This window comes from Pollicipes pollicipes, unplaced genomic scaffold (genome assembly GCF_011947565.3).
Source record: "Pollicipes pollicipes isolate AB1234 unplaced genomic scaffold, Ppol_2.1 Scaffold_6052;HRSCAF=7182_pilon_pilon_pilon, whole genome shotgun sequence".
Lineage (NCBI taxonomy): Eukaryota > Metazoa > Arthropoda > Thecostraca > Pollicipedomorpha > Pollicipedidae > Pollicipes > Pollicipes pollicipes.
In genome coordinates, this window is record NW_023596805.1 from 1,321,919 (window position 1) to 1,349,355 (window position 27,437).

General features: G+C 58.1%; 1 protein-coding gene across 1 annotated transcript in view; it reads left to right on the top strand.

The window, feature by feature from the left end:
* LOC119104486 (uncharacterized) overlaps window positions 1-21,346 on the top strand; it is a 73,857-nt gene extending 52,511 nt beyond the window's left edge. The window contains exon 4 of the mRNA XM_037228199.1: window positions 21,089-21,346. Within this exon, the coding sequence (XP_037084094.1) occupies window positions 21,089-21,172 (84 nt within the window). The 3' untranslated portion in view covers window positions 21,173-21,346. The remainder of the gene's footprint in view (window positions 1-21,088) is intronic.
* The last annotated feature ends 6,091 nt before the right edge of the window (window positions 21,347-27,437 follow it).

The following is a 27,437-nucleotide window of genomic DNA, read 5'->3' on the forward strand; positions in this document are numbered from 1 at the left end:
GATAATCACAGTAATGGCGACGAAGGGGCGTGATCTAGCGATAACCGCCTCCCAGGACGCTCTGTACACACGCTGTGTTCAACACGACGCATCTCAACTCTGCTGCTGCTGCTGGTACTACGGTGCCGGTAGCGTAGTGTTCAACGCGTCCGCGTTAACCGGTCCGCTTTTGGGAAACCAGAGGTACGGGGTTCGATTCCCCGCGGTGCCCGCCCTTGCCGCCAGGGCGAGAGTAAGGCGACGCCATATAGCCTCAGCAGCTGAGTGCGTCGTAAAGCCCCATTGACACACTCACACACACACACACACACGCACTCACTCAAGTCTGCTGCTTCCCGCACTTCACGAGAACCCGGACACCACGACACTGAGGCGCTCCACATGGCATCAAAGCCTTGTTTTCCGTCCGGACGGCACGCCGCGCGCCTGCTGTGGCACCTGCAGTTTCCTGGGGCGCTGCAGTCTCTCATAATTAAGCCCAATCTGGCGAGCCATTTGCGGGCGCCAGTGCGGGCGGGCGGTGTGGGCATGTGCTGGCATTGCTGATGGTCCCATTAGGTGGCCCCGTGTGGTGGGTCCCCAGACTCACTTGGAGGAGAAGAAGGTGGAGTAGCACGCCGTAAAGTTGAGAATCTTTTAAGCTTGTGGAGAAGCTGCACGCCGCTTGGGAAAACGTTTCCAAGTAGGAATGCCAATTACGGACTTCTGTTATTAACGAAATCTGTTAAATTATCTGTTATCTGTATAATTGCCCGTTAAATTACTGTCACCAGGCCCTTTCGAACCACCATGATTGTAGAAACCTCAGGTCACTTTTTTGCCCCCCCCCCCCCCCCCACCTCCCTTCCCTCCTGTGTCCGTCGGCGATCCTTCGCGTCGCATTCCACGGCCATGTTGGCAACCCGCAGCACGTCGCTGCCGACATGTTTGTGTACGCTAGCGTTGCCAGGCGACGCCGCGAGCGGACGAGTGGTGACTGATGTCGACGATAGAGGGCGCGCGGCGCCCGGTGGCCAAGGTCATCTTGGGCTGTTTGGATGCCCGGATAGGCGGGCAGACGAGCTGTCGCGGTGCTGTGATTGACGTGTGGCGGTGCGGGATGGTCTCGCTCTCCGATGCCTATTGTACTCTGTATTCCGCAGTACTCCTTTTGTGCTCTGTACTGCGGTGCCTATTTTGAGTTAGCCTTGGGGATTTGTCTATGTCGTTGCGATCTTCTAGTTGAGGTTGTTTTACTTAGCGGTGGCCTCAACGTAATTTACAGCGACGGTGTGAGAATGCCATGCTGTAGCAAAGTGCGGTAGTGGCGGGCGTGGTGCTGCGAGGAGATGCGCATCTGGACTGGATAGAGCTGGGATCGCATTCGTTAGAATGTGGAATCCGGGATACTTTCAGTGTCGGAATGCCATTGGTTGGCCCTCTGGACCGTCCTCGGATTCGTGGCGCGCGCTGAACGAATTTCTTGACAGTTGTTCTGTTGGTAAATAGGTGTAAGGAATGGTATAGAATCGCAATCGTGTACAGTCATTGCCAGTCGGTGAACAAAGACGACCCCTACTTCAGACAACGCCAAACAAGGAATGGTTGCAGCGATGCAATGAGGCCGGTCAAGCGGTGTCCTGCCAGTGCATCGACCGAAAGGTGTACAGGTGGTCGCCGCGCCGAAAGGTGTACCTGACGGCCTGTGTAGCCTAGCGCAGCCTGCGAATATCGACGTGCGGAAATTCCGCCCGCCCATCGCCGCCTATTTATGGATTTGCTAAATCATGAGCGCCCGCCTCCGTAGACGGATACAGCTAACGACAGCGTGTTTATGGCCGACGCCGAACAGACTCCGACTCGTCGCCAAGACAACGCGCCGCTGGCGGGCCCTGGCGGACGATCTGCGAATTGTCGGCCCGGTGGGTCGTGGAGAGGCTTGTTAGCAGAACGGACGTTGCGTCGTATGAATTTCAATTCGCCGCGCGGTTCGGGCGTCGGGGGGATGAGGGGGAGGGGCACGGCAACAGGGGGGGGGGGCGATGAAGGGCACCGCATGGGCGTGGCATTATTGAGGTCGGGGTGTGGCATGTTGCCCATGATTGTCAAACGTTGCAAGATTGATTTGCGCTCTGCTTTCCACACCGAAGTTGCCAATACTCATGGAGGATCATTGTGTAACAAACTGGATAATACCGTGCAGCGCCAACGCGTCACTGGGTTAACCTCTGGAGCTCCTTTCTTTTTGTGTCGGCTCGTGGCGTTTGTGCTCATTCGATGGAGCATGAAAGTTGGCGTCGAAAATTTAAACATTGGTTGTAAGAATCCTTCTTAATTCTACTTTTGCCCAGCATCGGACCGACCATACCGGGCCTTGATGTATGTGGCACAGTCTCCAGCACCGGCGTCTTGAGACCCGGGTTCGAATCCAACTTACGACGACAAGTATATCACTGACCCTGTCACATCAGCCGGTGTGTTGCCGTGTGGCGACATGCGGTCAGACCAGTGTCTCGCGTCGGTCAAACACTTACAGCTGTCATATCCTGCCGGGTGGCCGTCTGTCAATTTACATGTCAGCCACTCATTTGCTGGCAGCGGCTGTGCGTACGTGCGTTGCTAGGCATAATGCCCCCTCCCCCCCCACCCTTATTCAATTTTGAGGCAGGGAATGCGTCCGCGCCCCCAAATAAAGCACCTGTTCAGGCGCAAGCGTGTAATCGGCCACCACAACCCTAAATTTGTGACTCTCTTTCTTTGTCCGTAACTACCGCCGGAAGGCATCACTTAGTACTGCTTGAGCCTGCAGCACTGAGTACGTCCCTGCTAAGTGGGTTCCGGGTTGTTCTGGCAGTTAATTCCTCCCCTCTCTCTGTGGTACCTGAGTACGCCCCTGCTAGCCAGCTGCCGCGTGGATTTAACAAACGCTTATTGCTTAACGCGTCTCGTAGTACGACTCTGCCAAGTGGGCGCCGTCACTCTGTGCTACTCGTGTCCTCCCGCTCCTGGACACGCCCCTACTAGCTGGCTGGTGCAGTCCTGCAGACGCTGCCCTACCTTCCGTCCCTGGGTGCGCCCCTGCGGGCCGGCCACCGCAGATGTGTGGTTACTCCCTCACCTCTCGCGCCTGAGCGCGCCCCTGCCGACCCGCCGCCTCAGGTGTGTAGTTACTTCCCCACCTCTCGCGCCTGAGCGCGCCCCTGCCGACCCGCCACCTCAGGTGTGTGGTTACTCCCCCACCTCTCACGTCTGAGCGCGCCCCTGCCGGCCCGCCGCCTCAGGTGTGTGGTTACTCGGCCGGCGCTGATAGCACGGCGATCGCGTATTAACGAGACGGCCAGCAGGCACGCCACGCCAGCCGCTGAGCGCGGCCTCTCGAGGTCGCCGCCGGGCCCGCCGCGCGGCCGCCCCGCTGCCGGCGGCCTCTGGCGGCGGCCTCTGCCAGCGACGCGGCTTCGGAGGCTTCGGAGAGGTGTTGGCGAGAGGGAGGGGCAGGGCGAGCCTGGTCTGAAAAGTGACTCAGAATGGGAGGTAATCCGATTCCTCGCTGCACATTTTTGTTGGGGTTCGGAATTTCTGCTGATTTTAATCGGGTTTGATTTGAATGCTGGAGAAGGGGAGGGGCGGAGGCGAGGTCTCTCCAGAGGAACGCGAAGCTTCACCCATGGGAGCGGGTGCGGCGAATGTTTGGAGCTGTCGATGGTGATGAGAACCAGAGTTGTGCTCGTCGTGACCCAGAGGAGCACTGGTGTGCCGGCCGAACGAGACAGCAGCCGTGTGGAAACCAGTTAAGACAAACAGCCTGGCCTGTTTGAGCTGTCGCAAATCAGGACAGTCAGCTAAGTGGTCACTGGTCCCTGCCAGCTGCGCTGAGTGACCAACCGACCAGCGATCCCTTCATCCCTGATTAAACAAACAGCTGATCCCTGATCCCTGATCAACCAAGCAGTTGATCGGCGATCAACCGACTACCAGCTACCGTTGGGTGTTTTCCATGAAAGCGGGAGGAGCGTCTGGAGCATTCTAGTAACACCGACATCAAGCACACGCACACACCACAGTCCGGGGAGCTACGGGAGCCCAGCCGCCAGCATCTCCAACCCTGACTCCCACGTCCGCCCAGACCCCGCCGGCGCCGGCCCGCAGCCGGACCGTGGGAACGGCCAGCTCGGCGGGCCCGCCACGCCCGTCGCGGCCCGAGGCGCGCTGACACCTGCGCCCGTCGGCCGCCCGGCACTGGGACGTGCCGCGCCCCCCTGCCGCCGAGGTCGCCGCCGGCCAGCCGCGTCGTGACGCCAGGCAGGAGCTGCCGGCCGCGAGGAGGCCGCGGCAGATGTGCAGGGTTTGCGGTAGGTGTGTAGAGTTTGCGGTAGATGTGCTGGGTTTGCGGCAGATGTGCAGGGTTTACGGTAGATGTGCAGGGTTTACGGCGGATGTGCAGGGTTTGCGGTGGATGTGCAGGGTGTACGGTAGATGTGCAGGGTTTACGACGGATGTGCAGGGTTTGCGGTAGATGTGCAGGGTTTACGGCAGATGTGCAGGGTTTGTAGTAGATGTGCTGGGTTTGCGGCTGGTGGTACGACACCCGGTGTGAAGCCGGTGCTGGCGCTAGGTACCGCGGCGTTTTTGGGAGCTGACGATGTTGGGCTTTGCCGGTGCCGGACACATAGGCATGCGCGAAATGCGTTGAAGGTTGGTACCAGTTGCCGGTACCAAACAAATCTTGCCGACTGCAGGCGGACACTCATCGCGTCTCGTTTAATGCGACGGGTACCAGGTACGAGGTACCAAGTGCGTTATCGGTGCCAGCTAGCTCAGGGAATCACGGGTTGCGGTGCGCAGGAGACGTGGAGGATGCCGGCAGAGCTGACGCCTGAGGGTAAGGGCCTGCCTGCAGGGCACCAGTCGGCTTGACAGGGCGGTGGAAGAAGGAGGCGGGTCGCCGAGGGGGTGGAGGCGAAGTGACCTTTGTCTTGTGCGAGCAGGAATGGATTCTGACATAGACTCCGACGCCGACGCCGACTCCGACTCCGACTCCGACTCCGGCTCTAATTCCCAGTCTGACTCCGACTCCGACTCGGGGTGCGAAGAGGTCCGCTTCGTCCGGCCATCGGTATTGTTACCGTCCGTATTCCCGCGCAGAACGCCCGAAGCACGCAGCGTAGACGCGAATCCATCTGACGGCACTAGCCTCCATGGCCGATGACCCCGGGTGGTTGGACGACCGTTGCCGTTCGCCGTTCTCCCTCCCTCTTCCCGTGGGTCAGCCCCCCCCCCCCTTCTTCCACTCTACTGCAGGCCTGCAGCCGGTCCATGCGCTCGCTCGCCGCGCAGAGTCGGAGGCACGGCCGGACTCGCGCGGCAGGGTGCAGGCCGCTGCGCCCTCCCGCCGCCCCGGCCGGCCGGGACGCGCCGCCGGCCCGGGCCGTCGCCGCTGCAGCCGGCTGCAGTGTTGCAGACTTGCAGGCCTCGCGCTCAGCGGCGTTTATGGCGGCTGGTCCGGTCCGCCATGAAAAATGCCGGCCGTAATGTAATGCCTTCGGATCGTGCGCAGTCGCGGCGTCAGGCGGGAGGAGAGGGGTGCGGTGCGGGGGGCGAGGAGGGGGGGGGGGGAGGGAGCAGCGCGAGGACGCTGTCCGCGGAAAGAATGTCGCCCTCGTGACTGGAGGCCTCTCGTGCAGAAACAGTCGTCGGCTTAGGTGATGTGAGTAGGCGTTGCTGGGAGAGGTCAGAAGTTCGAACCTTGGCGGTGGCCTGAGTGCGCCCCTGGTCTTTAATGCTCAGGCCCGGTTGACGTACGAACTACAAACGGCGGCCATGGCTGCGGGTGGTCGGCCGCCTGACGCTTCTTCAAACAAGAGGTGGGGCTGGAGCCGGCCGCGCGAAGCGGTGGGAATTTCGAGCGCTGAAGAGTGGAACTCTCGGGCTGGGGATCATCTGATTCGACTGCGGGATGAATGTGCTGAGTTGCGGTGCTTAGCAAGGAAGCGCTTTGTTTCGGGCGGGGAAGGAGAAGGATTGCTTCGGTGCTTCGCAGAGTCTGAAATGAACGCGAGTTTCTCGCCGGCTGACGTCGAGTCACCGCGTCAGCTGGATGCTTGTGGGCGACGTTGGAGGGGGCGAGACGTTGGAGGCTCTGTCGCCCATTCCGCATTGCTGTCCATTACCTCCGGTTAAGCTTTCTGCATGCTGGCGGTCATTACAGATCAAGGGCGCTTCAATTGCCGCAACAATGCGGTGCACGACAGCCGTGGCTCCCGCGCCGCCGGGCGACGTCGGCGATGTGTTCAGCTGGTGGTCCCAGCGGCGTCGTCAGCGACAGGCGCCGGGGAGCCGAGCGGTCCTCTGACTGAGCAGTCAAAAGACCAGACAGACAGACAGACAGACAGACAGACAGTCGGAAGACACTTAAAGCATGCTACATGTACGTGAAAACAGTGGCGGCGTAGATAGCTGAGAATGGGTAGGTGGGCTAAGGTTTGAGTAATTTTTAGAAACGTTTAATATTACGTACGCGTGTGCTAGGCTTGGGAATCCAAACTAAACCTAAGATTGGAAAGCTTTTTTGGTTGAGAGGGGCATATGTAGACCTGCGCACACATGGTTGTCGCCCTTGTCTTCGTTTGTCACCTGAGTTTAAGGCCATGCTCCGGGAATTCATCATATCCTTACTGATGCGTGGAAGGCAGGCTGACAGCGGCCGCGCCGGCGACAGCTGATAATCATCGTGGCGAAAACCACCTTGCACAAACGCACGCATTCTTATGGACTTTCCGGGGGCAAAGCTCAGCCTCGCCTGCGCACGCAGGATGGCGTGTTTGCTGATATGCTGACACGACTCCTCCGGCGAAGATAGCGCCCAAAAATCCTTGAACCTCCACCTTATTGACTTTGGTGGTGTTTACACAGTGGATTGAACAGCTTGCATCCAAGACTTGACTAGCTGCTCCCTGCAGTCGCTCGCCTTCCATCCGACTCATTGTGAGTTGGGTTTTCTGTCCAGGATGTGTCCAGAACAGGGATGGAAGCAAGTGCCTCCAGATAACGAGCGTGACATTTTGTGACCAGCTGAAGTTGAAGTTCGGGCTTATCAAGTCGGCCTTTGCAGCCATCTTTGTGCAAGCCTTTTTAGGGAGTTGACAGCGCAAAAACAACCGCCCCAAAATCAGGCAAACGCCCCCCCCCCCCCTGAATGCAGGAAAACATGAGCCGCTTATATCTACCACTAGGAGTTCTCTTGCGTCTTTTAGTGATTCAGAACGCAAAGCAAACCAAACAAAAACGATAGCAAATGCCGGTAACCACGCAACCAGCCAAACAGAAAGCATATTTACCCCCAACACACCTCCCTTCCCCCGTTCTCGGCCACTCGCCCGAGAACGCGCCTCCTCCGCCGAGAACGTCGCCGACAACGTGCCTGCCGAGAGCGTCACGTCGCCCCGAGAACACGTTCGGGACCGCCCGCGCCGCCATCGGCGCCGAAATCGTCGCCACTCCTCACGCGGGCCGCGGGATCGGCAGCTGTTTGCCCGCGGGGCAAATATTTTGATCGGGAGCGTGCGCCCGATCGAAGCTCTGTTTATGCGGCTGGGAGACCGTGGTGGTGTTGGTGCGGACGACGACGGCGGCGGCGGCGGCGGCGGCGGGATTGGTGAGACGGGCAGGGGTGGCAGCGGGAGGGCAGTGGAGGGTAGGAACGGGAGGGATCTAAGGGAAGGGGCGAGCGGGGGCTTGGGGAAAAGGGACAGGGCGGGCGGAGATGAGGGGTAGGGGTGTAAGGGTCTGGGGGAATGGGCGTTATGGTCCAGGGAAATGAGTGCAAGGATTCAGGGGAAAGGGTGCAAGGGTCCTTTGGAAGGGGGCGGGGGGACTAGAGGGAGACCAGGCACACGTAACGAGGCGGCGAAAGCGCCCGCGAGCCGAAGTGACCGCGGCGCGGTGGGGCACCAGGGCAGAACCAGGTGCGGACGGGACAGGAAATGCCGGTGGGGCGGCGGGGACGGCCGCCGGTCGCCACCCCGTTAAGCAGGCTGCCGCCGCCGCCGCCGGCGGCCCGGCCCAAATTACCTGGCCCGACTGGCGTAATCTCCCGCTGCCGCCGGTCGCGGCCCGCGTCATCAAACCGCACCGCCGCCGGCGACGCGCGGCGGCGCCGCCGCCCGGCCGCCGCGGAGCCGGCGTAGTTTCGCGGCGTCGCGCTGCATGGCGCGGGCCCGCCGCTGATATGGCTAATCTGGCCGGCCGTGATTTAAGGCTGCCCCGCCCGCCCCGGGCCCGCTAAAACAAAGAGAGCGAGCGCGGTGAGTCTGACCACCGGGTCGTCACCGGTGGTTTATGACGCGGTGACAGCGGGCGTAAATTCGCGTCCGGCGTCCGGCAGTGACGGCGTCCGCCCCTAATGAGGGCACCCCCTGATTGCTCCGCCGACCGGCGTCTCTGGGGGCGGGCTGGTTGGCCTTCGCACCTGGTTGGGTGTCGGCCTGGGTCGGACCCCTCGGCTGGGCGGAGTGGGGTCGGTCGTTGGTTCGCGTCGGGCCAGAGGCTAAGGCACGTTGGTTCTCGAGCTTTGGTCTGTTGGGCCTCCAGTGTGAGGACAATTTAGGTATACCTGTGGTTTTGCGTGAACTGTGCGACTATCTACATGAACGCAACCACGCCTGCAATGTAACGGGGCCCATTTTTGTGTTGGTGTCATTTTTATGTTCAAAACATAAAACCAGTCCAATTTGCCCCACATTTTTTTGGTCTGGACCCCGCCGACCCCAATTGAGGTAACACCCATGTGACAGTGTGTGGACAGAACACCACCTTCACACGCTGTTGATGGTTCCTTGTTCGCTCGCGAAGTGGATCCTCAAAGAACAGGCAAGCGCGCAGCTCTGTTCCTGAGAGCAAGAGCCCCGTCTCTGGTAGTTCGCGCTCCCCCACCCCCCTCCTGTGCGCGCTGCCCCACATTCTGAAATAACGACCCTTACAACCAGCTTCTTCTGCCTCCTGTGGTCAGTCCCGCCATGGTAATGGCTGAATTATGGGCGGCGATGACTGTTTTACGCCCAACGAACGTCGTCGATTTCCCCGAGTGGAGTCGGACGTTCCACGGTCGTGGCGGCCGGGTGGTTTCCGGTCAGGTCAAAGGTCAAGTGAGTCACCCGCGTGGCGCCGCGTGCGGGCTGCCCGTTCAGCCTTCGCCGAGCCGCAGGCTGACGAGGCTGACTGCGGCGTCGGCACATCTCGCCAAGAACGAGCGGCCGGCGCGCAGAGGCGTGCTCAGCGCAGCTAATTTGACGTCTATCCTGCGCTTGGATGATTTATCCTCCCGAGTCGGACAGCGAGGGTGGCGTTTCGATTACGTCAGCACGGAAATCCCGCACCGACGCATTCTGAAATAACGCGTTTCACACCTAGCTCCCCCGCCTGAACACCTGGATCCGCCTCTGGCGCCGCCGCCGGCGTCTCTCGCAGCGAAGCGTGCGAAGTGGTTGGCAGCTCCTCCTCTGGAGCCGGCCGCGGCTGGGCACTGTAGCCCGGCGTGGTTGGCTGGTGATTAATCGCCGTAACACACGCGAGCGGCGGTCGCTGGCGCCTCCGCGGCAGAAGCTCGTCTGTGGCCGAGGCGAGGCTCTTGGCGGTAATTGTCGTCTGTGGCCGAGGCGAGGCTCTTGGCGGTAATGTCGTCTGTGGCCGGGGCGAGGCACTTGGCGGTAATTGTCTTCAGCGTGTTGTCACCTGCGTGGTCTCCTTATGAATCGAAGAGCAATAACACCTGTCATGTATTTCAACTAGTGTCGTTTAAGTGACAACGCGTTTGGCTTGCCGTGATCGCTAGGTTATTCTTCTACGCATGTGGTGATTGCTAGGATCACCAGCGTGGCCACGCCCAGTTAAACAATGGGCAGATGAAGGTCTTCTGCACCGGGAATCGAACCCTCCCGCTTCGAACTAGAGCTCATCGCCTTCATCGTTGGTTCACTTGTGTCCAATGGACTGTGATCACAAACCTTGCACGGGTCGTCGGTCGCAAACTCCTCACGCGAAGTGTGAGGGCGGCCGAAATGCGACGGTCGCGTGCCTGGAGACGGCCGTGCTGAGGCGTGTGTCGGGGCATCGAACGAAGTTAGCTGCTACGATCTGAGACATGCAGGTGCGTGATGTCTGTGAAAGGCAACGTAGGACATCCCAGCACAAGCGAAGGAGCACGCGCTGCCGGCAACATCTTCCACTTCATCGTCTCGGTCTGCGCGCTGCGTTAAATATCCCGGCACAAGCGAAGGAGCAAGCGTCGCCGTCAGCATCTTCCGCTTCATCATCCCGGTTTGCCGCCACGTTAAAAATTCATGCACAAGTGAAGTGGCACGCGCTGCCGGCGCATCTTCCGCTTCATCGTCCCGGTCTGCCCGCCGCGTTGAGCACTGCGATCGTTGTGCATGGCTTGGCTTCTCTCCTAATCAGTGTGCGTTCAAGAGCTGCTCTGCTGTCATAAGAGGAGACGATATGGGCGCCGTGAAGAGCGCGTGCCCCCCCCCCCCCCCCTCCCCGGAGCGAGAGCTGGCGCTGCCTCGAGGAGCGGTGACACGGGTGACACCTGGCGCGCGTGATACGCTATCGTCTTCGGCAGATAACCGGCGCTGCTCAAACAGAGCCGCCGCCTGTGTGGCCCGCTGTCACGGCTCGCTCTCTCGCGATGCCACGGCGGTGTGCATTCTCCGTCTCGTGTAGATCCTCCTGTATCGTCTCGTCTCTCTCTCTCTCTCTCCTCTCTCTCTCGTCTCTCTCTCTCTCTCTCCTCTCTCTCTCTCTCTCTCTCTCTCTCTCTCTCTCTCTCTCTCTCTCTCTCTCTCCTCTCTCCTCTCTCTCTCTTCTCTCTCTCCTCTCTCTCTCTCTCTCTCTCTCTCTCTCTCTCTCTCTCTCTCTCTCTCTCTCTCTCTCTCTCTCTCTCTCTCTTCTCTCTCTCTCTCTCTCTCTCTCTCTCTCTTCTCTCTCTCTCTCTCTCTCTCTCTCTCTCTCTCTCTCTCTCTCTCTCTCTCTCTCTCTCTCTCTCTCTCTCTCTCTCTCTCTCTCTCTCTCTCTCTCTCTCTCTCTCTCTCTCTCTCTCTCTCTCTCTCTCTCTCTCTCTCTCTCTCTCTCTCTCTCTCTCTCTCTCTCTCTCTCTCTCTCTCTCTCTCTCTCTCTCTCTCTCTCTCTCTCTCTCTCTCTCTCTCTCTCTCTCTCTCTCTCTCTCTCTCTCTCTCTCTCTCTCTCTCTCTCTCTCTCTCTCTCTCTCTCTCTCTCTCTCTCTCTCTCTCTCTCTCTCTCTCTCTCTCTCTCTCTCTCTCTCTCTCTCTCTCTCTCTCTCTCTCTCTCTCTCTCTCTCTCTCTCTCTCTCTCTCTCTCTCTCTCTCTCTCTCTCTCTCTCTCTCTCTCTCTCTCTCTCTCTCTCTCTCTCTCTCTCTCTCTCTCTCTCTCTCTCTCTCTCTCTCTCTCTCTCTCTCTCTCTCTCTCTCTCTCTCTCTCTCTCTCTCTCTCTCTCTCTCTCTCTCTCTCTCTCTCTCTCCCGCCTACTTTCCATCTCTCTTTTTTTCTGCTCGCGGTCTCTTTGCTACTGTCATTTCTCGAGTCCTATACGGCATGCTGTCGCCCCATCCCCCTTCTTCCAGGGAGGTGGAGGCTGCCTGAATCAGGAGGGCTTCTGATTCATGGGCCTCAGTGAACGGGAAGTAGCGGAGCAGTAGGCACCTAGCTTTCTGCACGTTTGGGTGGGGACGGCAGCCTCCCCGCCCGCTCCACCCTTCCTTTGATGCTTGTTTCTCCCTACTCCGCGCCTCCCCCCCCCCCCTCAAACTCCCCCTCAATCACCAGTCTCTCGCCAGTGCGCCCTCGTCCTGTTAGCACGGTGCCCTTGGTTTCCTCGTACCTGCCCTGCCCTATCACTGCCACACTGTTCCAGCCTGAGCGCGGTGTCGTCAAAGGCGCACACAGGTGTAGTAGTTTGGGGGACTCACCGCCATGGCGCCATTCACTAGGCACTCACTTGATAGATCCACTAGTTGATATTTTTGACCGATGGGTTATGATAGCTGGAAAGTGCCGCCAATCTAGCACATATCGTAATTGTGCAGCCCGACAATATGTGGACGCTGTATGATGGCAAAAGCCATGTTTGCTAAAGGCCCGGTCGTGATCACCATCGCCAGCCGGTGCGCCAAATCACTTCTAACCTGCGCTAACTTCGCCCACATTTCCTGGGTGCGCCCCTGATCGCTGACCGGCCCTGTACCGGCCGGCAGCCCCTCCAGCGCGTGCAGGGTCGGCAGGTCACGAGACGCCTCGTCAGCGTCTGACGCCGCCTCGCGCGTGCGTTCAGGCGCAACACCGCTCGCAATGCTGACTGGGCCACGGCCCTCCGCAGAGGCGGAGGAACGGGGAGGGGGGGGGGGGGAGCTGCGCAGCTAGGCCAATGTCACACCGTCAGGCAGCGGAGCCTTATGCTTGCAGAGGTGGGCGGTGCTGAGAAACGTTTATGTGGTTGAGATGCAGTAGCGGGCGTTTTTCACCGGCGGAACGTTGAGATTCCTGGAATGTCAAGGAAAGTTTGTGTGGCTGCTGGCGCACCTCTCATGCTGCATTCACCTCCCATGCATGAACCCGTTTTGGATGGGACGTGGGGGCTGCATCTTAGACAGAGCACAATAATCAGGCTGTGGAGATGCAAACGCCCTTTCGTGAGATTACCTGAATGAGGTTAAACCGATGGGAGGAAAGTCAAATCATCGTTATGGGCGCAAAATGACTAATGCAGTCGACGCGCCCAAAAACACCAATAAACAACAGAAGAACAAAATCAAATGGCATCGGCTTCCTCCACACTGTATGAGTACGCTGGGTCCGACTGGTGTCATCGACGAGGGCGTGAGGGTGGTGTAGGTGGGCTCGGATAAGTACTGTCTTAATCTTGGGAAATTTTGAATATACCGCGGATGGTCGCTTCGATAAGGGCATGTCGCCGAAATAGTAACACATTTATCTCTCCACTCTCCTGTTTTTTTTTCTGCGAGGAATAAGGCTATTACCACTGTCTTACCTTCATGCATAATGTTCCTCGCAAATGTACTCAACAACTGACGTAATTTTAAACAGCTGTCGGTTTATTGGCAGGATCGGTGTGATCTCTGCTCGTGCTGCAGCAGCAGACAGACAGCACGTGTCCTACGACCATGGACGGCGCACGTGCCGTGTACACTGTGATTTCAAGATCGGTCGTCGCCGAATTCCGCGATGCCGCCCGATGTGGCGGTGCACTGCCGCAGAGTGGCACGTGTTATTTCCCCGATCCGTCGTCGGTATCCGATTTCGCTCGGCCCGACGCACTTATCGGCGCGGCCTACTCGACTCGGCGAAGGCCTTTGACTATTTGTGTACAGCGGCCGCCCAGGTTTCCAATTAGAGCAGCGTGAGGCCTTTCAGAGCGTCGGCTCAATGGGGGCGCATTCGCAGAAGTGGTAGATTACGCCGTGTGCCGGTGAATGGGTCCGACGGCAGCGCCGGCGAGCGGCGAAATTTGGCGTGGCGGTGGGAGTTGGAGGGCCGACTCCCCACCCGGCGGTGGTTTCCGTTCGGCTGTAGACTTGTCTGTGGGGCGTTTGTCGGCGGTGGCGGTGGATGAGGTGTGACGACGGCGGCTCAGAGGGCTCTCTGTCGCCTGTCAATCGCCTGTAATGTTGTGATGCGCGACGATGTCAATATTTGTTGGCATTTGTTGCGGTGATGTGCTCACAAAGTTACCAGCACAAGCCATGTCCAAACGCCTGATTTGCGTGAAACTTATTGAACAGCGCGTCCCTTCTGTCGTGCGATCTCCCTTCGCCTCCTTTCAAACGAGAATCGGCAGTTTCGAGCCGGCGTCCATCGCTCCACGCATGGTGTATGCCTGGGAAGGCTGCTCGCGGTCGCCTGATTCGTCTTTGTCGCGTCCGCTCGCCGACTGCGAAGCATGAAAACGTCGCTGGGTGAATGGCGCGGGCCCGGCGTCGGCCCATTCACCGTCCTTCATGCTCATAGCGAGCACAGTCGCCGCGAAATCGGCCAAATTGAATCGCCTTCCCATGTTGGTGCGTCGCGCCGCCGCGGCGACTTTGCTTAATGACGGCCGTAATCGAACTTGTCCCGACCCGCTCACCGTTAGCCTAATTGATGGCGGATCGCGTTTTTTGACGCGATAAAAACGACTGCCGGGGGTGACGGTGATGTAGGACAAGGTGGCCGAACGCCACGGAAAAACGTCCGAAGCCGGTGCTTGGTACGTCATAAATTAGATTCCGGATCGTGATGAGCTCACGTTTCGGGTAAATTGCCGGGGTGACCAGGTGTAAGAAAAAGAGGCGGGTTGAATTCAATAGGCGCCGAAGGGTGGCACTTTTTGGGCGAGTAAGTTTTTTCCTACTCTGCCCGCCCGGGGACGTGGCGAGTGCTGCCAGATCGTCACGTCCGGACCACAATTATCCGGTTACGGAACCGCACAACTGTGTGACAGTAAATGGATGATTATACGCTGCTGTGTCGTTGGACTTAATAGCACGCCCTCACTATGAATGTGAATAACTCGGTAAGTGTGTGAGCATCACACGAACATAACAGAGCGCGGTATGCATTTGAAGAACTGCTTACCCACTAATAGTTATGTCATTTTTATCATCGCTGGCGGGATACCCATCAGCCCTTATTTCTTCCGCCCTTTGCGTGCCTTTCCAAGAAATTAACGTCCTCTTCAAGATTCCGTCTCGATGGACCAATACTATCTAGAATCTAGATCCCTCACTATTTCCATCACTCACTCCCATGAAGTATGGCCGCGCCACAAACCACCCTTCTCGACGACCGACCTCTCCCCGCCGCCCGGCTCCATTTCAGCCACCGACCACGGGTCCGTGTCTGTTTCCCCCAGCAGCTCGGCGGCTGGCCGCCCGGACACCTGACACTCATGGCCACGCAGATTGGATTTCTTTCCTCTCGCGCCGCCGCCGGCCCGGCTGCGCCATTACTCACGACGCCAGATCAGTATCGCCTGCGCCATTAGCGCGTCATAATTGCTAATCCGGCGCCAACTGTCGGCCGCTGCATCCATCACCGGCTAATTTTTTACATTCAAAAAGCCGATGTTCTCCTGGACGGAGGTGCCGCCGTCAAAATGTCACGTGACTGGTGCGTCGCGCGCAGCGAAATACCACGTGACGACCGGCTGCCATTTGCGGCGGTTGGCGATGGGCGACAGGTGAACGATTCGGGCCGCGCGTTTGAAAGCGACGCTTTGTCGCGACGATGCGCCGCAGGGACGCTGTTGTGAGACGGATGGCGCGGCGGTGAATGCCGTGCGCCGCGTGGGAGATAAATCATACGGGAGCAGCGTTGGGAAAGGCCTGGCTGTGACTGGTCAAGATCTTTTCGAACTCAGATGTGGTCAGTGGTGGGCGAGCCGGTGAGCCTCAGAGATCATTTGAAGAATGCTGACCGAAAAGTGAAGGCCGCCCCGGCTCTAGGGTGGCCTGCCTCAGTTAGACGTCGCTTGTGGCTGAGCAGGTCTTGCGGTTGCTGGCCACTTAGCCTCTTCGGGACGGCCAAGTTTCGGCCACGTTACCACGTTGATTGAAATCACCAACAATTCACCCGAGCTGTCACTGTTGACCTGTGCCTATGATGTCTGCCAACGACCCACAACTAGTGCGAATGCCTTCACTGATGGAACCGCCCAGCGACATGCGCTCGGTCGAAATGTGAAGTCATGTGACCACCCACCGCCGCCGGCACTGTTACGGCCGCGTGCCCGCCCAAGCGTGCCAGTTATCTCATCTACACTCGACCGCCGTTCGCCGGCGCATTACGCGCATCGCTCCGGACCGGTCGTAAGAGCCGGGCCGTGTAGGCCGATAGCCGGCCGGCTAAAGTGCGCCGCCCGCCGCCGCCGCGCCGCGCTTGCCGCTCGCGGCGCGGCTAATTAGCCGATAACGAGGCGGCCCGGCGCGCCGGCCATCGTGTTCATCGGGCCGGCCGGGCCTCCTGATTGGGAGCAGAGCCGGACCGAGTGGAGCGGCCGAGGCGACCCGGCGGTCACGGCGGTCGCGGCGGTGGCATCGGAGGTCCTCGACCCCGTTCGGTTGGTGCCGCCGCTGAGGACAGATGTGCTAAGCAAATAACACAAAATATTGCTGTGTGTTGTACCGCGGCGAAGAACAGACGCAGGTGCTCGCTTCCAGCTTTGGGAGGTTTTGCCTTTGCTGGATGTATGGTCGAAATTAATCGGATGTGCTTGTGTATCCACCCTTTTTGGATGCTGAACGTGTCTGGGTGGTTAGCATGGGCTAGCGAGTCAAGGTCCGGCAAGGTATGGTTCGATGCAGTTTTACCTTGCTTACTTTATTTGTTCTTATTTTTGGCAGCAAGAAGTAACGAAGTTCCTTATCACCGAGTGTTATGTGTGTGATATATGTTGCATCAATAACATATCGCAAGTGTTTTGTGGCCCTTCTGTTCACGCTTCAGCCGTCACGGAATTGACTTGTATTTACCGAAGGGCCAGTCACACTCGAGCCGGGCGTGTTTGTGCGGGTTGTCATGGCAGGTATACCTGGCGAGGGCTCCGTCCAGCTTGGGCTGTGGACTGCGGTGATTACCCTAAAGCGCCTTCCGGGGAATAACACTGTTTTGCTCCTACCGAGGAATAAAGCTGACGTTGCCTCCTTTCAGGGAATAACACTAACATTGCCCCTTCCAGGCGATAACACTAATATTGCCCCTTCCGGGGAATAACACTAACATTGCCTCCACCAGGGAATAACACTAACATCGCCCCTTCCGGGGAATAACACTAACGTTTCTAGGGGATGATGCACCGCGCTTTCTGCATTGACCGTTGATGGGAAGTTCTGTCTGTCTTTACGGATGTAGACGAGGTGAAAGTTTTCTGTCGGCCACCAGTCCGAAGCTGAATGACTCAACTGTTGGTTATTTTGTCTGTTGCTCTTCTACCGGCTGAAGCAGCCGATGTGAGTTATTGCTCCGGGTTCCTTGAGATCTGACGAAACCGGGATAATCTCTATTTTAAGAGAACCATATGCTATACACGTGTGAGTATACCTGGGTCTTCTCTGAGAAAACGGCTACACCCGGTGGATGCATATCGAGATTACCTGATTATCGGGGCTTAGCACATATTGTGCGGATCGTCCCCGGATGTAAGAAACTGCATATAAATACGCAGACGTCCGCGCTTACTGTGGCAGCAGTGGCCTAGTGGCGAGCATGTCCTGTGCAAAAATACCTTTGGTCAGAGAAATTCACTACGCGAGCTGCCTGAGTCTGTTGAACTCCTTGACGGTCCTGAACGCAGGATAATGCGCGCGCTGGGTTGGACGCGCGCACCACTGGTCGCGCGCCACGGGACGTGCGCGCCGGACGAGAATGCGCGTGCGGTGACATCATCACCGGGTGTGGTGACGTCATTACCGGCCGGTGTCCTAACCGTCCAGCAGGCTCCTGCCGATGCCACCCGCCAGGATGGCCGCGCCATGGTTGTGGGCGAAAGTCGACCGTCACAGGCTGCGGGCTCTCCACAGCGGCACGGATGACCCGGGCAGTGGGCTGTAGGCTGGGGTGAGGCGGAACGATTGGACGGGCGAGACGCAAGGTCGTGTTCAGAGGGAAGGGCTCGAGCGTCCCCCCCCCCCCCCGCTCTTCTCGGTCTACAAGTAGCAGCTCGGTCCTCCTGTGTTGACACAAATGTCGCGGCCCCGGAGTCGCAGCCTCTTGCGCCGCTGGCAGCATTATCGCGTGGTTGGTGGTGTGTATTCTGTGATTCACACGTCAACCCAATCAAAACACAAATAAAAATATCAGTGTCAACAGCTCAGCAAAGCGGTCATACCGCTGACTGCGAGCTGGAACCAGCGCCGACGACGGCACGGTGACGAGGCGTTGTCGTCGACGCCGACGACGAGCTAGCGTCGGCGATGGCGGCGCTGTAGAGGCAGCGTCGAGGCTCGACGAGGCTCCAGCCGGGCGCGGCCCGCGGCTACGACGGTTCTGCTGTCGCGTACCCGCTCCTCCCGCCCCCGATTTTCACCCGTGCGCCCCCAATCAGCGCCGTCGCCGCCGTGGCGCGTCCGTCGCGTTGCGTCCCTCGCGGTGATGATACGCGAGCCGAGATGGCAACCCGGGACGAGCGCGGTGGAGCCGGCGCGGGTATCATCGCGGCCGCCGCCGCCGCCGGTGCGCGCTAATTGGATGAATATTCATCGCCGCCGGGCGCGCGAGAGCGCGCGCGGTGTCACCTGGTCACGTGACACGGCGGCAGGGGCGGGGAGGGGTCGATGCGGGCGGCGGGTGTCGCGTGCGCGCGGCGGCGCGGGCCGGCCGGCCGCGTGACCTGTCGCGAAAAATGAGGCAGCCGCCGCCGCTCGTGTTTCGAGCAAATGGGAACGGTGGCAGGTGTGAGGTGGGGGAGACGGGGCGCGCGCGTCGGCATCGCAGGCAATTGCACGCAGGGCGGGGCGCGGGTTGTCTCGGGGCTGTTGTTGTTCTTATCAGTGTCATCCGAGTCGTGGGGACGTGGTGACCCCACGATGTTCCGTTCGAGGGGCACCCGCTCTTTCCAGGGAGATCCTGTGGTCTGCGGTGCGGCCCGTCAGCTCGGGCTGGGGATCGCCAGGGGGATGCGTGAAGGCTTTCGGCAACCTGCTGATGGCGACGAAGCCGTGGGTGCGCTATGGAATGGGTGTTGGGGCATATCTCGCTCTGGGAGAAGCCGGAATGGTCGACCTCACGCAAGCAAAGCCAATCATCGTTCATTGAAATGTCAGATCCTTAGCGTGACGAACACTAACCCAACGGAACTTTATGCAATTTTCATTGCATTCGTACCTTCTACTCTTAGACACCGTTGCAAACATTCTCACTTAAAAACAAACGACTCCCTCTTGCGCCCTAAAGCCACAAATCACTTGGATTGTGTCTGCACTGTCCCCGACCCTACCCGCTTACAAGACACCGGCTTAAAAAAGGAATCGGGCCTTGCGTGGCCGCCAATTTTTGCGTGTTTGGCCGCGGCGGCGGCGGCAGGCCGTCGGACCACGTGGCGCCAAACACAAATCTGGCTGTCGCACGCCGCGTGCGCGACGCTAAACACGGCCGGTAATTGCACGGCCCGTGACAGCGGCGCCGGCGGCTCTCCCGACGGCGGCGACGCTCCGGATCGATGGGGAGGGGGAGGGGGGAGGGTGACTGGACGGCGGGCTGAAAAAACTGGCGATGTGTGTAGTTTTGTTTTGGAGGATGGCTTTTCACGGGGGTAATGTTGGTGGGTCCGAAAATGGCGGTGCTGCTCGCCGTTATTCGGCGGGTCTTTCTTGAACAACGGCACGTGATTGTGGGAAAATTTTCTTTTCAAGCACCTCTATCACAGCAAAGCTTGTACCACGCAATCGTCCTCAGCCCGTGATTTGATGGTGGGAGAGCAATGGCTAGCGCACTGCGTTACGCTAAACTGGGCGTTGTAATCGTTTGAAGAGGTCTGCACATTATCATTCTGCATGTAACGCATTGCTGCGCATTTTGTGTGACCAGTGCGTATGCTGTTACGACGGCTGGTGGCAATGAAAGTGGCGGTTTGAGTGCAAGTGAATTGTGATTTTCGCTCTGACAAGTGGTTAAATGACCACAGCCCTCGTCAAATTAGCAAAATTGCCCTAGTGGTCCAGAAATGAAGTAACTGGCAGCGAGCGAAATAAATTATCGTCGGTGATAACAGTAATGCGATTGCCGATGTCAGTGGCAGTGTGCTGGAGGTCTCAGTTGTGGACATCAAAGGCTTGATTAAGTGGATATGTAGCTTACCAGTGGCTCAGTCTCAACCACTGGCATTTGCATGCGTCATCTTCGCTGACATGCTGAAGCAAAGCCCCGTCACTGAACACGCACTTAGGTAAATATGACTCGTCGCGTATCCCGCCCTTCAAATCTTTCCGACAACCCAGTTTTTCAAGCGGACTTAACCTAGACGTTTTGCGGCAGCGTGCACGTTACTCAGACCGCACACTGGCAGCAACAAAGGGCTGTTGCATCTCCCCGTCTCGGCTCCCAATGCGACCTCTCGCGTCTGAGATGAAGCCATTCTAATTCCGCATCTCCAGAGTGGAGGCGCCATTGTTTTCATCCTGCATTGTGTCCTCCGGCTGTAAGGGTCGGTTTCCGGCGCGGTCCGCCTGCAGATCGACCGTACTGCACAGGCCGGCAAGGATCAGAATGACCGTAATTAAGGCAGAAATGCGTTGTCATGATCCCGACCCGGCGAAAAACGCACAGCATCGTCTCCAAGCGGCCGAAGGGTTTCGGGGACCGCCGGAATGATCCAGCGCTTTGAAGCTGCGGCGACAGCGGCACAGGCATTGGAAGTGGCGGAACGCGCGCACTGGAAGCAGCTTTCGCTACCCCTCCTGCGAGGAGCTGGCGTCAGTGGAACTCGCCACTTTGTGTACTAGTGGCTAGTTCAATGACCCCCGTAGCCTGCCCGCCTGGGGACGGGGTTGCCGTGAGTGGGGGGGGGGGGGGGGGGCGGAGAGATGGCGTCTGGGGAGCAGCCTCTCTGGAGGTGCCAGTCAGTAACAAATATTTGGAGATCCTGTTTCGGACCGGATGTGGCTCGGACTGGGCGAATCCAGCCGCTCCATCAGCATGAACATTGCATGACGGACTGCTAAACACAACGCCGCCTGGCATGGCTCCGCGGCGAGGGCTGCAGCTGGAGCAGTGGAGAGAATTATCGCTGCAGCCAAGCGGGAATGTCGTAGAATGAATGGGCGTCGACACTTGGAGAAGTTGGCGGATGGCTTGTCGGCGTGCGGACTGATGTAACATTTAAGTGACTGCATTGTTGACGCTGATGTGTTTGGCGCATCGAGGCTGTACATGACGAAGGTGCACATTTACTACTCTACGTGTAGCCTGAAAGACATATTTGTATGCCTCACTTCTCGCTGTTCCAATGCCGTAATTCTGTTTTACAGCCAGACAGTGACTTATTTGCCGACATATCCACGTCCATGTGCGCGCGTGTGGCCAAACGTAACGCAGATTTGTTTCGTTTCAGGTGAGTACCCGTGCGCCATCCGTCACAGGTCACCAGGTCAGGTCATACAGCGCTTCTAACGTCGGGGGCTGGGCTGTAGACTGAACTTTCTGTCATCCGCATCTGTTACTGCACGCGATGAATCTTAATTGCCGGCGTCGATTTTGCGTGGGGTATAATTTGTCGCGGGTGTCACGCGTCTCCTTGGTCACGGGGTTGACGTAGGAGCATCTTCGGGGTTGCCGGTAGTGCAGTGGTTCACGCGTCTGCGTTAACCACTGCGCATCTGGGAAACCAGAGGTACGGGGTTCGATTCCCCGCGGTGCCCGCCCTTCCTGCCAGGGTGAGAGGCAGGCGACGCCATATAGCCTCAGCAGCTGAATGCGTCGTAGAGCCCCAATCACACACACACAGGAGCATCTTCGCTTCTTCTGCTCTGAGCCGAGTTGCCGAAGCGGGCTACCAGGCACCTGATTTCGTTACGTGCGTCGTTTGGACTTTGGACGTCATGCAGGAAGAATTTGAACACATTTGACCAAATGTTTTAAACTGAAAGGTCACTAAACCTGTGACTGTGGGATAAGCTGGGTTAAGTCAACCGCAGACCAGGACTTGAATTGGTTTAATTAACGACCGTGTAGGAATTTCCTTCGATGACTCTGAGACCGACGAAGCCAGTGGGCCATAAAGCGTCCTAAAAAGTGAACACGAGATCCCTCAGACAAGGCGTCTTTGGATCATTCACCAGCGTTGTGAGACACCGACGTCATTGCGCCTTTTAAACGCGATGAGACCTGATCCAACAGGCTGTAAAATTAATTGGAAACGTGTCTGCGCTCAACTAATATCTGGTGCATGCATGATGGCTAGTTCTTGGATCGTTCTGGATCCAATCGCATGCGATCTTTGAATCAGTCAGTTCTGAAAGAGGCAGCATATAGGGAGCCACGGAGCAGTTACGCCGTGCAACCTCATTGAATCACCGAGCAGGTGAACAGGTCGACAGGTACGGGATCACCAGACAGGTGGACGGGTTACCTCACTTCCACAAATCATTGGGCTGATGCACAAAGGAACTCTTGACGAATCGTCAATTAAGGATGAGGTCAGCCGTCAGCAATGCCTGGCGATCCAGAACAGCCGGCTGACGGAGAGGCAGAGAAGCTGGCCTGGACTGCGGTCGTGACGGTTATCCGACGTCACACCCCCCCCCCCCGCAACTCCACCCTTGCACCGCCCCCAGCCCGGCTGCCCGAGGCCCCCTCGCTTCTGACCCACCCTCGCACCACCCCCAACCCGGCTGCCCGAGGCCCCCCCTCGTTCCTGATGCACCCTCGCACCGTCCCCAGCCGCCCGACCTAACCGGTGTGGCAATCCAAGCGAGCACCGACTGCTGGACCAATGGCCCTAGTGCCCACAGCGGTCCCAGCGGCAGCGGCGTAGTATTGATGACGGCAGTGTCCGTCTGCTCCTTACTCGCCTTGTCGCCGCCGCGTGTTCTTCTGCACCTTTCCTAGAGCACCAAGGGCGGCTTTGGCGCCTCGCAGCACACACTCACAGGGAGGTGTCGATGCTGGAGCAAATGCACCGGCAATCGTGGGATGGCTTGAGAACGACCGTAATGTGCAACGGAAGCATGAACGTTTCACGCTATCACCGTTAACCGCCGGCGCAGATATTGCCGCGGCTCTCACGGAGTCTGATGGTTTCTCACGGAACGCCCGGGCGCGGAGGCTTTTCCGGCTGGACACCCCTGCAAAGTGCGGGTCGGAGACCCCTGCCAGCGGAGGGTGTATGCGGGCGTTCCCTTTCAGGTGGAGAGGTGACGGGCGTATTTGGTGCGACGTCGTGCGGCAATCATCGACCAAATGAGGCCGCGGCGGATTTGGGGCGGCTGCTGCTTCACGGCCGTGTGGGGGAAGTTGAGGGGGGACTGTATCGTCATGCATGCAAACAGCGCACGCGGGCTTAAAAAGTGGCAGTCGTTTAAGAATGTCAGCACTCTGGTACTGAACTGGTTCGACAATCTCGCGGATCAGAATTTGGTTTGAAGTTGAGGGCAGCTGCTGGTTTGCGTACTGCTATCACCGTGGATAATGAGGCATATGTCCACTAACTAGAGCTGCACGCGGGGCCTTGCGTGGACACTATCATTTTAAAAGGGGCCCTTCCGGTTCACGTGAATACTCAACTGAGTGACTACGTCGGGGCCTTGTTTGGACACTATCATTTTAAAAGGGACCGCGCTTTGAAGACCTTCGTCGGTTGCACTTTGCCGTCAAGCGCGTTAGCATTTGCATGCCCTCTTAAGAACCCGATGCCACTGTCATATTTGGGTAATTTAAACGCTTATCAACCCGGGCAGCAGACAGCTAAGCTCCACGGACACAAGATGCCACAGACACGCTCGCAAATTTACCGTGAGCTGCAATTTACCATGCCCTTCGCCAGGACGAATGACGAGGTACTCGCCGTGCCCGCCACGCTCCTGTCGCTGAGCCAACACAGCTGGGCAGAGGGTGTGACGTTCGCCTGGGTTTTTATCAGGCGATCGAACTCTGACCCGCCAGCTCGGCGTGAGTTGTGGCAAAGGGGGCTGCTGTGCACGGCAAGTCTCTGTTCTCGCCCCAAATATGTTTCGCCGTGCTCTTTTTTGGAGAACGCGTCGTCAGGGCCGGCATTTAGAGTGGTGTGATTATTTTTAGTCTTGTTATACGATAGCAACTCGCAGCACCGACACAAGTGCACATGGAAAGCAGGAAAGATGGATATTCAGTGTAAAAAGGGAAGCAAGAAGTTGATACGCAGTCAGGAAGGTTGGAGAGTGTAAATGAGAAATCCACACATGCGAACCGCGAGTGAAACAGCCCTGCGGAATTAGGAAAACGGCCAAGTGTGACTCCGACGTTCACACGGAAAAAAAACACTAAAAAATAGCACAGAAATCATGTCACGTGTTGTCATCAACAGAAACCAAGACAGATCACGGCAGGGCACCTCGAACACGGCAAGAGTAGTAGTGGTAGTCCCTGCCCACGCCATGGCCTTTCTACACCAGCGTCCCTTCTACGCTGACTTCCGTCGTGCATGGACGTGTGGCGCCACGGCCGCCGCGTCCCGGCGTCTCGGAGGTGTGCTGTGACGCGTCCGTCGCCCGCGCGTCACGGCCGCGCGTGGTGTGGCTCATGTACACGCCCTTCTTCGTACTGCTGTAACGATGGCGCCGGCCCGTGATGCCGACGAGTGACGCGGGATGCGCCGGTACGGCGTCAGGGGCGGGCGTCACGTGGCGTGAGAGCCCGGTGACCTGCGAGCTGTGGGGCTCCTTTGTATCTTCGTACCGTTGTACCTTTGTACCTTTGTATCTTTATACCTTTTTATCTTTGTACCTTTATATCGCTGTGCCTCCGCATCTTCGTACCTCTGCCTCTTTGTATATGTGTATCTTTGTACCTTCCACATGCTAATCACAGTCACGGATGGCGTGCGGTAGGGTTCCTCAAGGGCTTCTCCGTTTACGTTGCAGCAATAGAGGCCCGGGAACAGGGCCTGGCAAATCAGCCCACACCGCCCTGCGTTCGCTGTGCTGCCGCGGAATATCGACGTATGGCATCAGTTGCGTCATTTGAAAAAAATGACGTCATCCGTCCCGGCCGGCATTTCTTTGCATCCATCTACTATCACGTGCTGTCATAAATCGCCAGCAACGAACGTTTTTGTAATCAGGAAGGCTGCTTTAAGTTAGCAACATTTCCTAAGGTTTGTTTTGCCGTTGAATTATGGGTATGCCACAGTGAAAGTGAATGGAAGGAGGAACCATCGGCGGCGGCATTTCCCGTGCCATGACTCTGCAGTAGGGATCGTGACACCTTGTCCCAAATTATTGGGGGGTAGGCTCAAATATTAATAAAGGAGTTTCTTAGTCATTTACCCACACACGGGCTTAGACCCAATGACAAATGTGGAATTAATGGGAAGCCCAGGCCCCCCCCCGAACTTAACAAAGTAACACCCCTATGCGATCATATTCGTTCCCGGTTGCCTGCACACGACGTCCAGGTGCTCAAAGCGGGCATCACGCCGCCGGGGGTGCCGCCGGGGATGCTACTGGGGTGCTGCCGGGGATACCGCCAGGAGTGCCGCCAGAGATACCACCGCCAGAGGTGTCACCGCGGCTGGGGTGCCGCCGGGGACACCGCGGCGGGGGTGCCGCCAGGGGTGTCACCGCGGCTGGGGTGCCGCCGGGGACACCGCGGCGGGGGTGCCGCCAGGGATACCGCCGGGGGTGCCGCCAGGGGTGTCACCGCGGCGGGGGGTGCCGCCAGGGTGCTGTCAGGGTGCCGTCAGGGGTGCCGCGTCGTCCGGCGGGTCTGACGGGTGACACGGCCAGTGCGTGTCGGCCCGGTTCCCATTAGACCGTCACAGCCGGGCTAAACCAATAAACAGCTGATCCGGGAGAGGGGAGGGGCGCTTCGGCTGGCGAGGTCAGTGGACACTGGCGGTGGCGGACGGCCTGTCCCAGGGGTGAGGGGGGGGGGGGGGTCGGAGGTGTCCGGCGCCGGAGGCGTGGGAACTGAGGAGTCAAGTAGCAGAACCGGGGGCAAGCATAGCGATTCCCGGTGCTGAAGCGGGCAGTGGACATGTGACGTCACCGTTGAGGAGTGGATAACCAAACGGACATGACGCGTCAGCTCACAGTTACAGCTATGCAGAGCTTCCGTGTGCTCGCATGCTCGCCCCGCCCCATGCTTCGCTTGCAGGCTGTTATTGGCACTATCTAGTTGGCTTTAGATTGCCTAATACAGGCTGGGCGTTCGAGTATTCAATCATGTGGCTGAGATTGACGCGATAAAGCGTTTTGCTGCCAAACCGTGGTTAAACCCTCGCAAAACCGACCCGTGCAAAACCACCACCGTCAAAGATCTCGTGCTGATAGAGATCGCTGCCGAACACAAACTGGAACTTGAAGCTTGGATAGTGTAGATGTGCATGCTGATGTAGATGCTTGCCCAAAAGCGGGTTCCGTGGAGTCCGGTGGTACGAACAGAGTGGTTTTGGAATTTTGGGACTACCAACGCAACGCGTGCACAAATCAATCCCTTTTTCAATTTGCTGATGGGTAGCAATGAGTGGCGATATACATACACCCCATAGGTATTTTGATAGGTCGTCACTTGTTGGGGAAGGCACTATAACAACTTTTCTGTGGTATGCTGTGCGTTTGCCAACGTCTTGCCAGTATGGATCGAAAGTAGATCGGTAACAGGGATCGATTCACGTGCGCGTTGTATTGGCCGTTCCAGAATTCCATTGAACGCCTTATGATCATACTTGGCGCTTCTTCAGGCTATGGTCCTCCGCCGGCCATCCACCTGTAAACCAAAGTTGCCTCGGGGCGCCTCCGTTCAGGGAGATTTTCGAGTGCTGGACATTTTTGCTCCAGGACCCGCTCGTGAAGCTGCGCTGCCACCTCATCTGTTTATCTCACGAGGTGCCCAGTGACCCGCCCTCGATTTTCCCCATCCATCGTGTGTATTAAGTATGCCGAAAATCAATAATTATCGGGCGGCTGGCCGCCTTCGGTCTCACTTAGCGTCCGCGGATGAGTGATCACGTGATCGGTTTGAGCCTTGTTAGCCTCTGTTCGGCCCGGAGTCCCACTGACCCGGGCCCTGTGGGCTTAGAATTACCGCACGGCTGTGCCGCATGTGTGGCGGTATCGTTGATTTGTCGACGCACGCCATGGCACTGACTCAAAACTCGATCGCCAGTCACGGGGCGCGGACGCCGTGACGTCACGTTTGACCTGCGGGCCTCCGTCGCCCCGCCGTGTTTGTTTTGGCGGCCGGGGTCAGCAGAGGTCGTGACGCTGTAGGTCGCTGGACGCGTGACCCCTCCGTCGCCGCGCCGCATGTCGCCGTCGCGACGAATTGTGGCGCAATTGGGATTCTCACAGTGTCGGTGTTTTTTGTGTTTTTTTTTTAGTGGCGGACGGGTGACACTTCCGTTTATTTTCGCTCGATCTGTCTCGCGGCGCCGGCATGGCGGCTGGTCAGGCTCTGCGGCGGCGCTGGCGAGATCGGTGTGTATGTCTGTCTGTCCGTCTGTCTGACTGACTGGCTGACTGCTCTCCGGTGCCAGGCTGAAGGGGTCGTGACGATTTCGGTCCCTGGGGTCGGTTTACTCGTCCCGGGCGCAAATTCATGCTGTGGTTTCACTTAAGTTTTGGCGGTTATCGTGCTGGTCTTGTTAATGTTTTCAGTAGCCTCGCTCACTTCATTAGACATACGTGATATTATCTCGAATCAAAACACGATATTTTGCCGTTCGCGTACCTTGCTGAAAGGGGGCCTGGCAGTGGTACGACTAA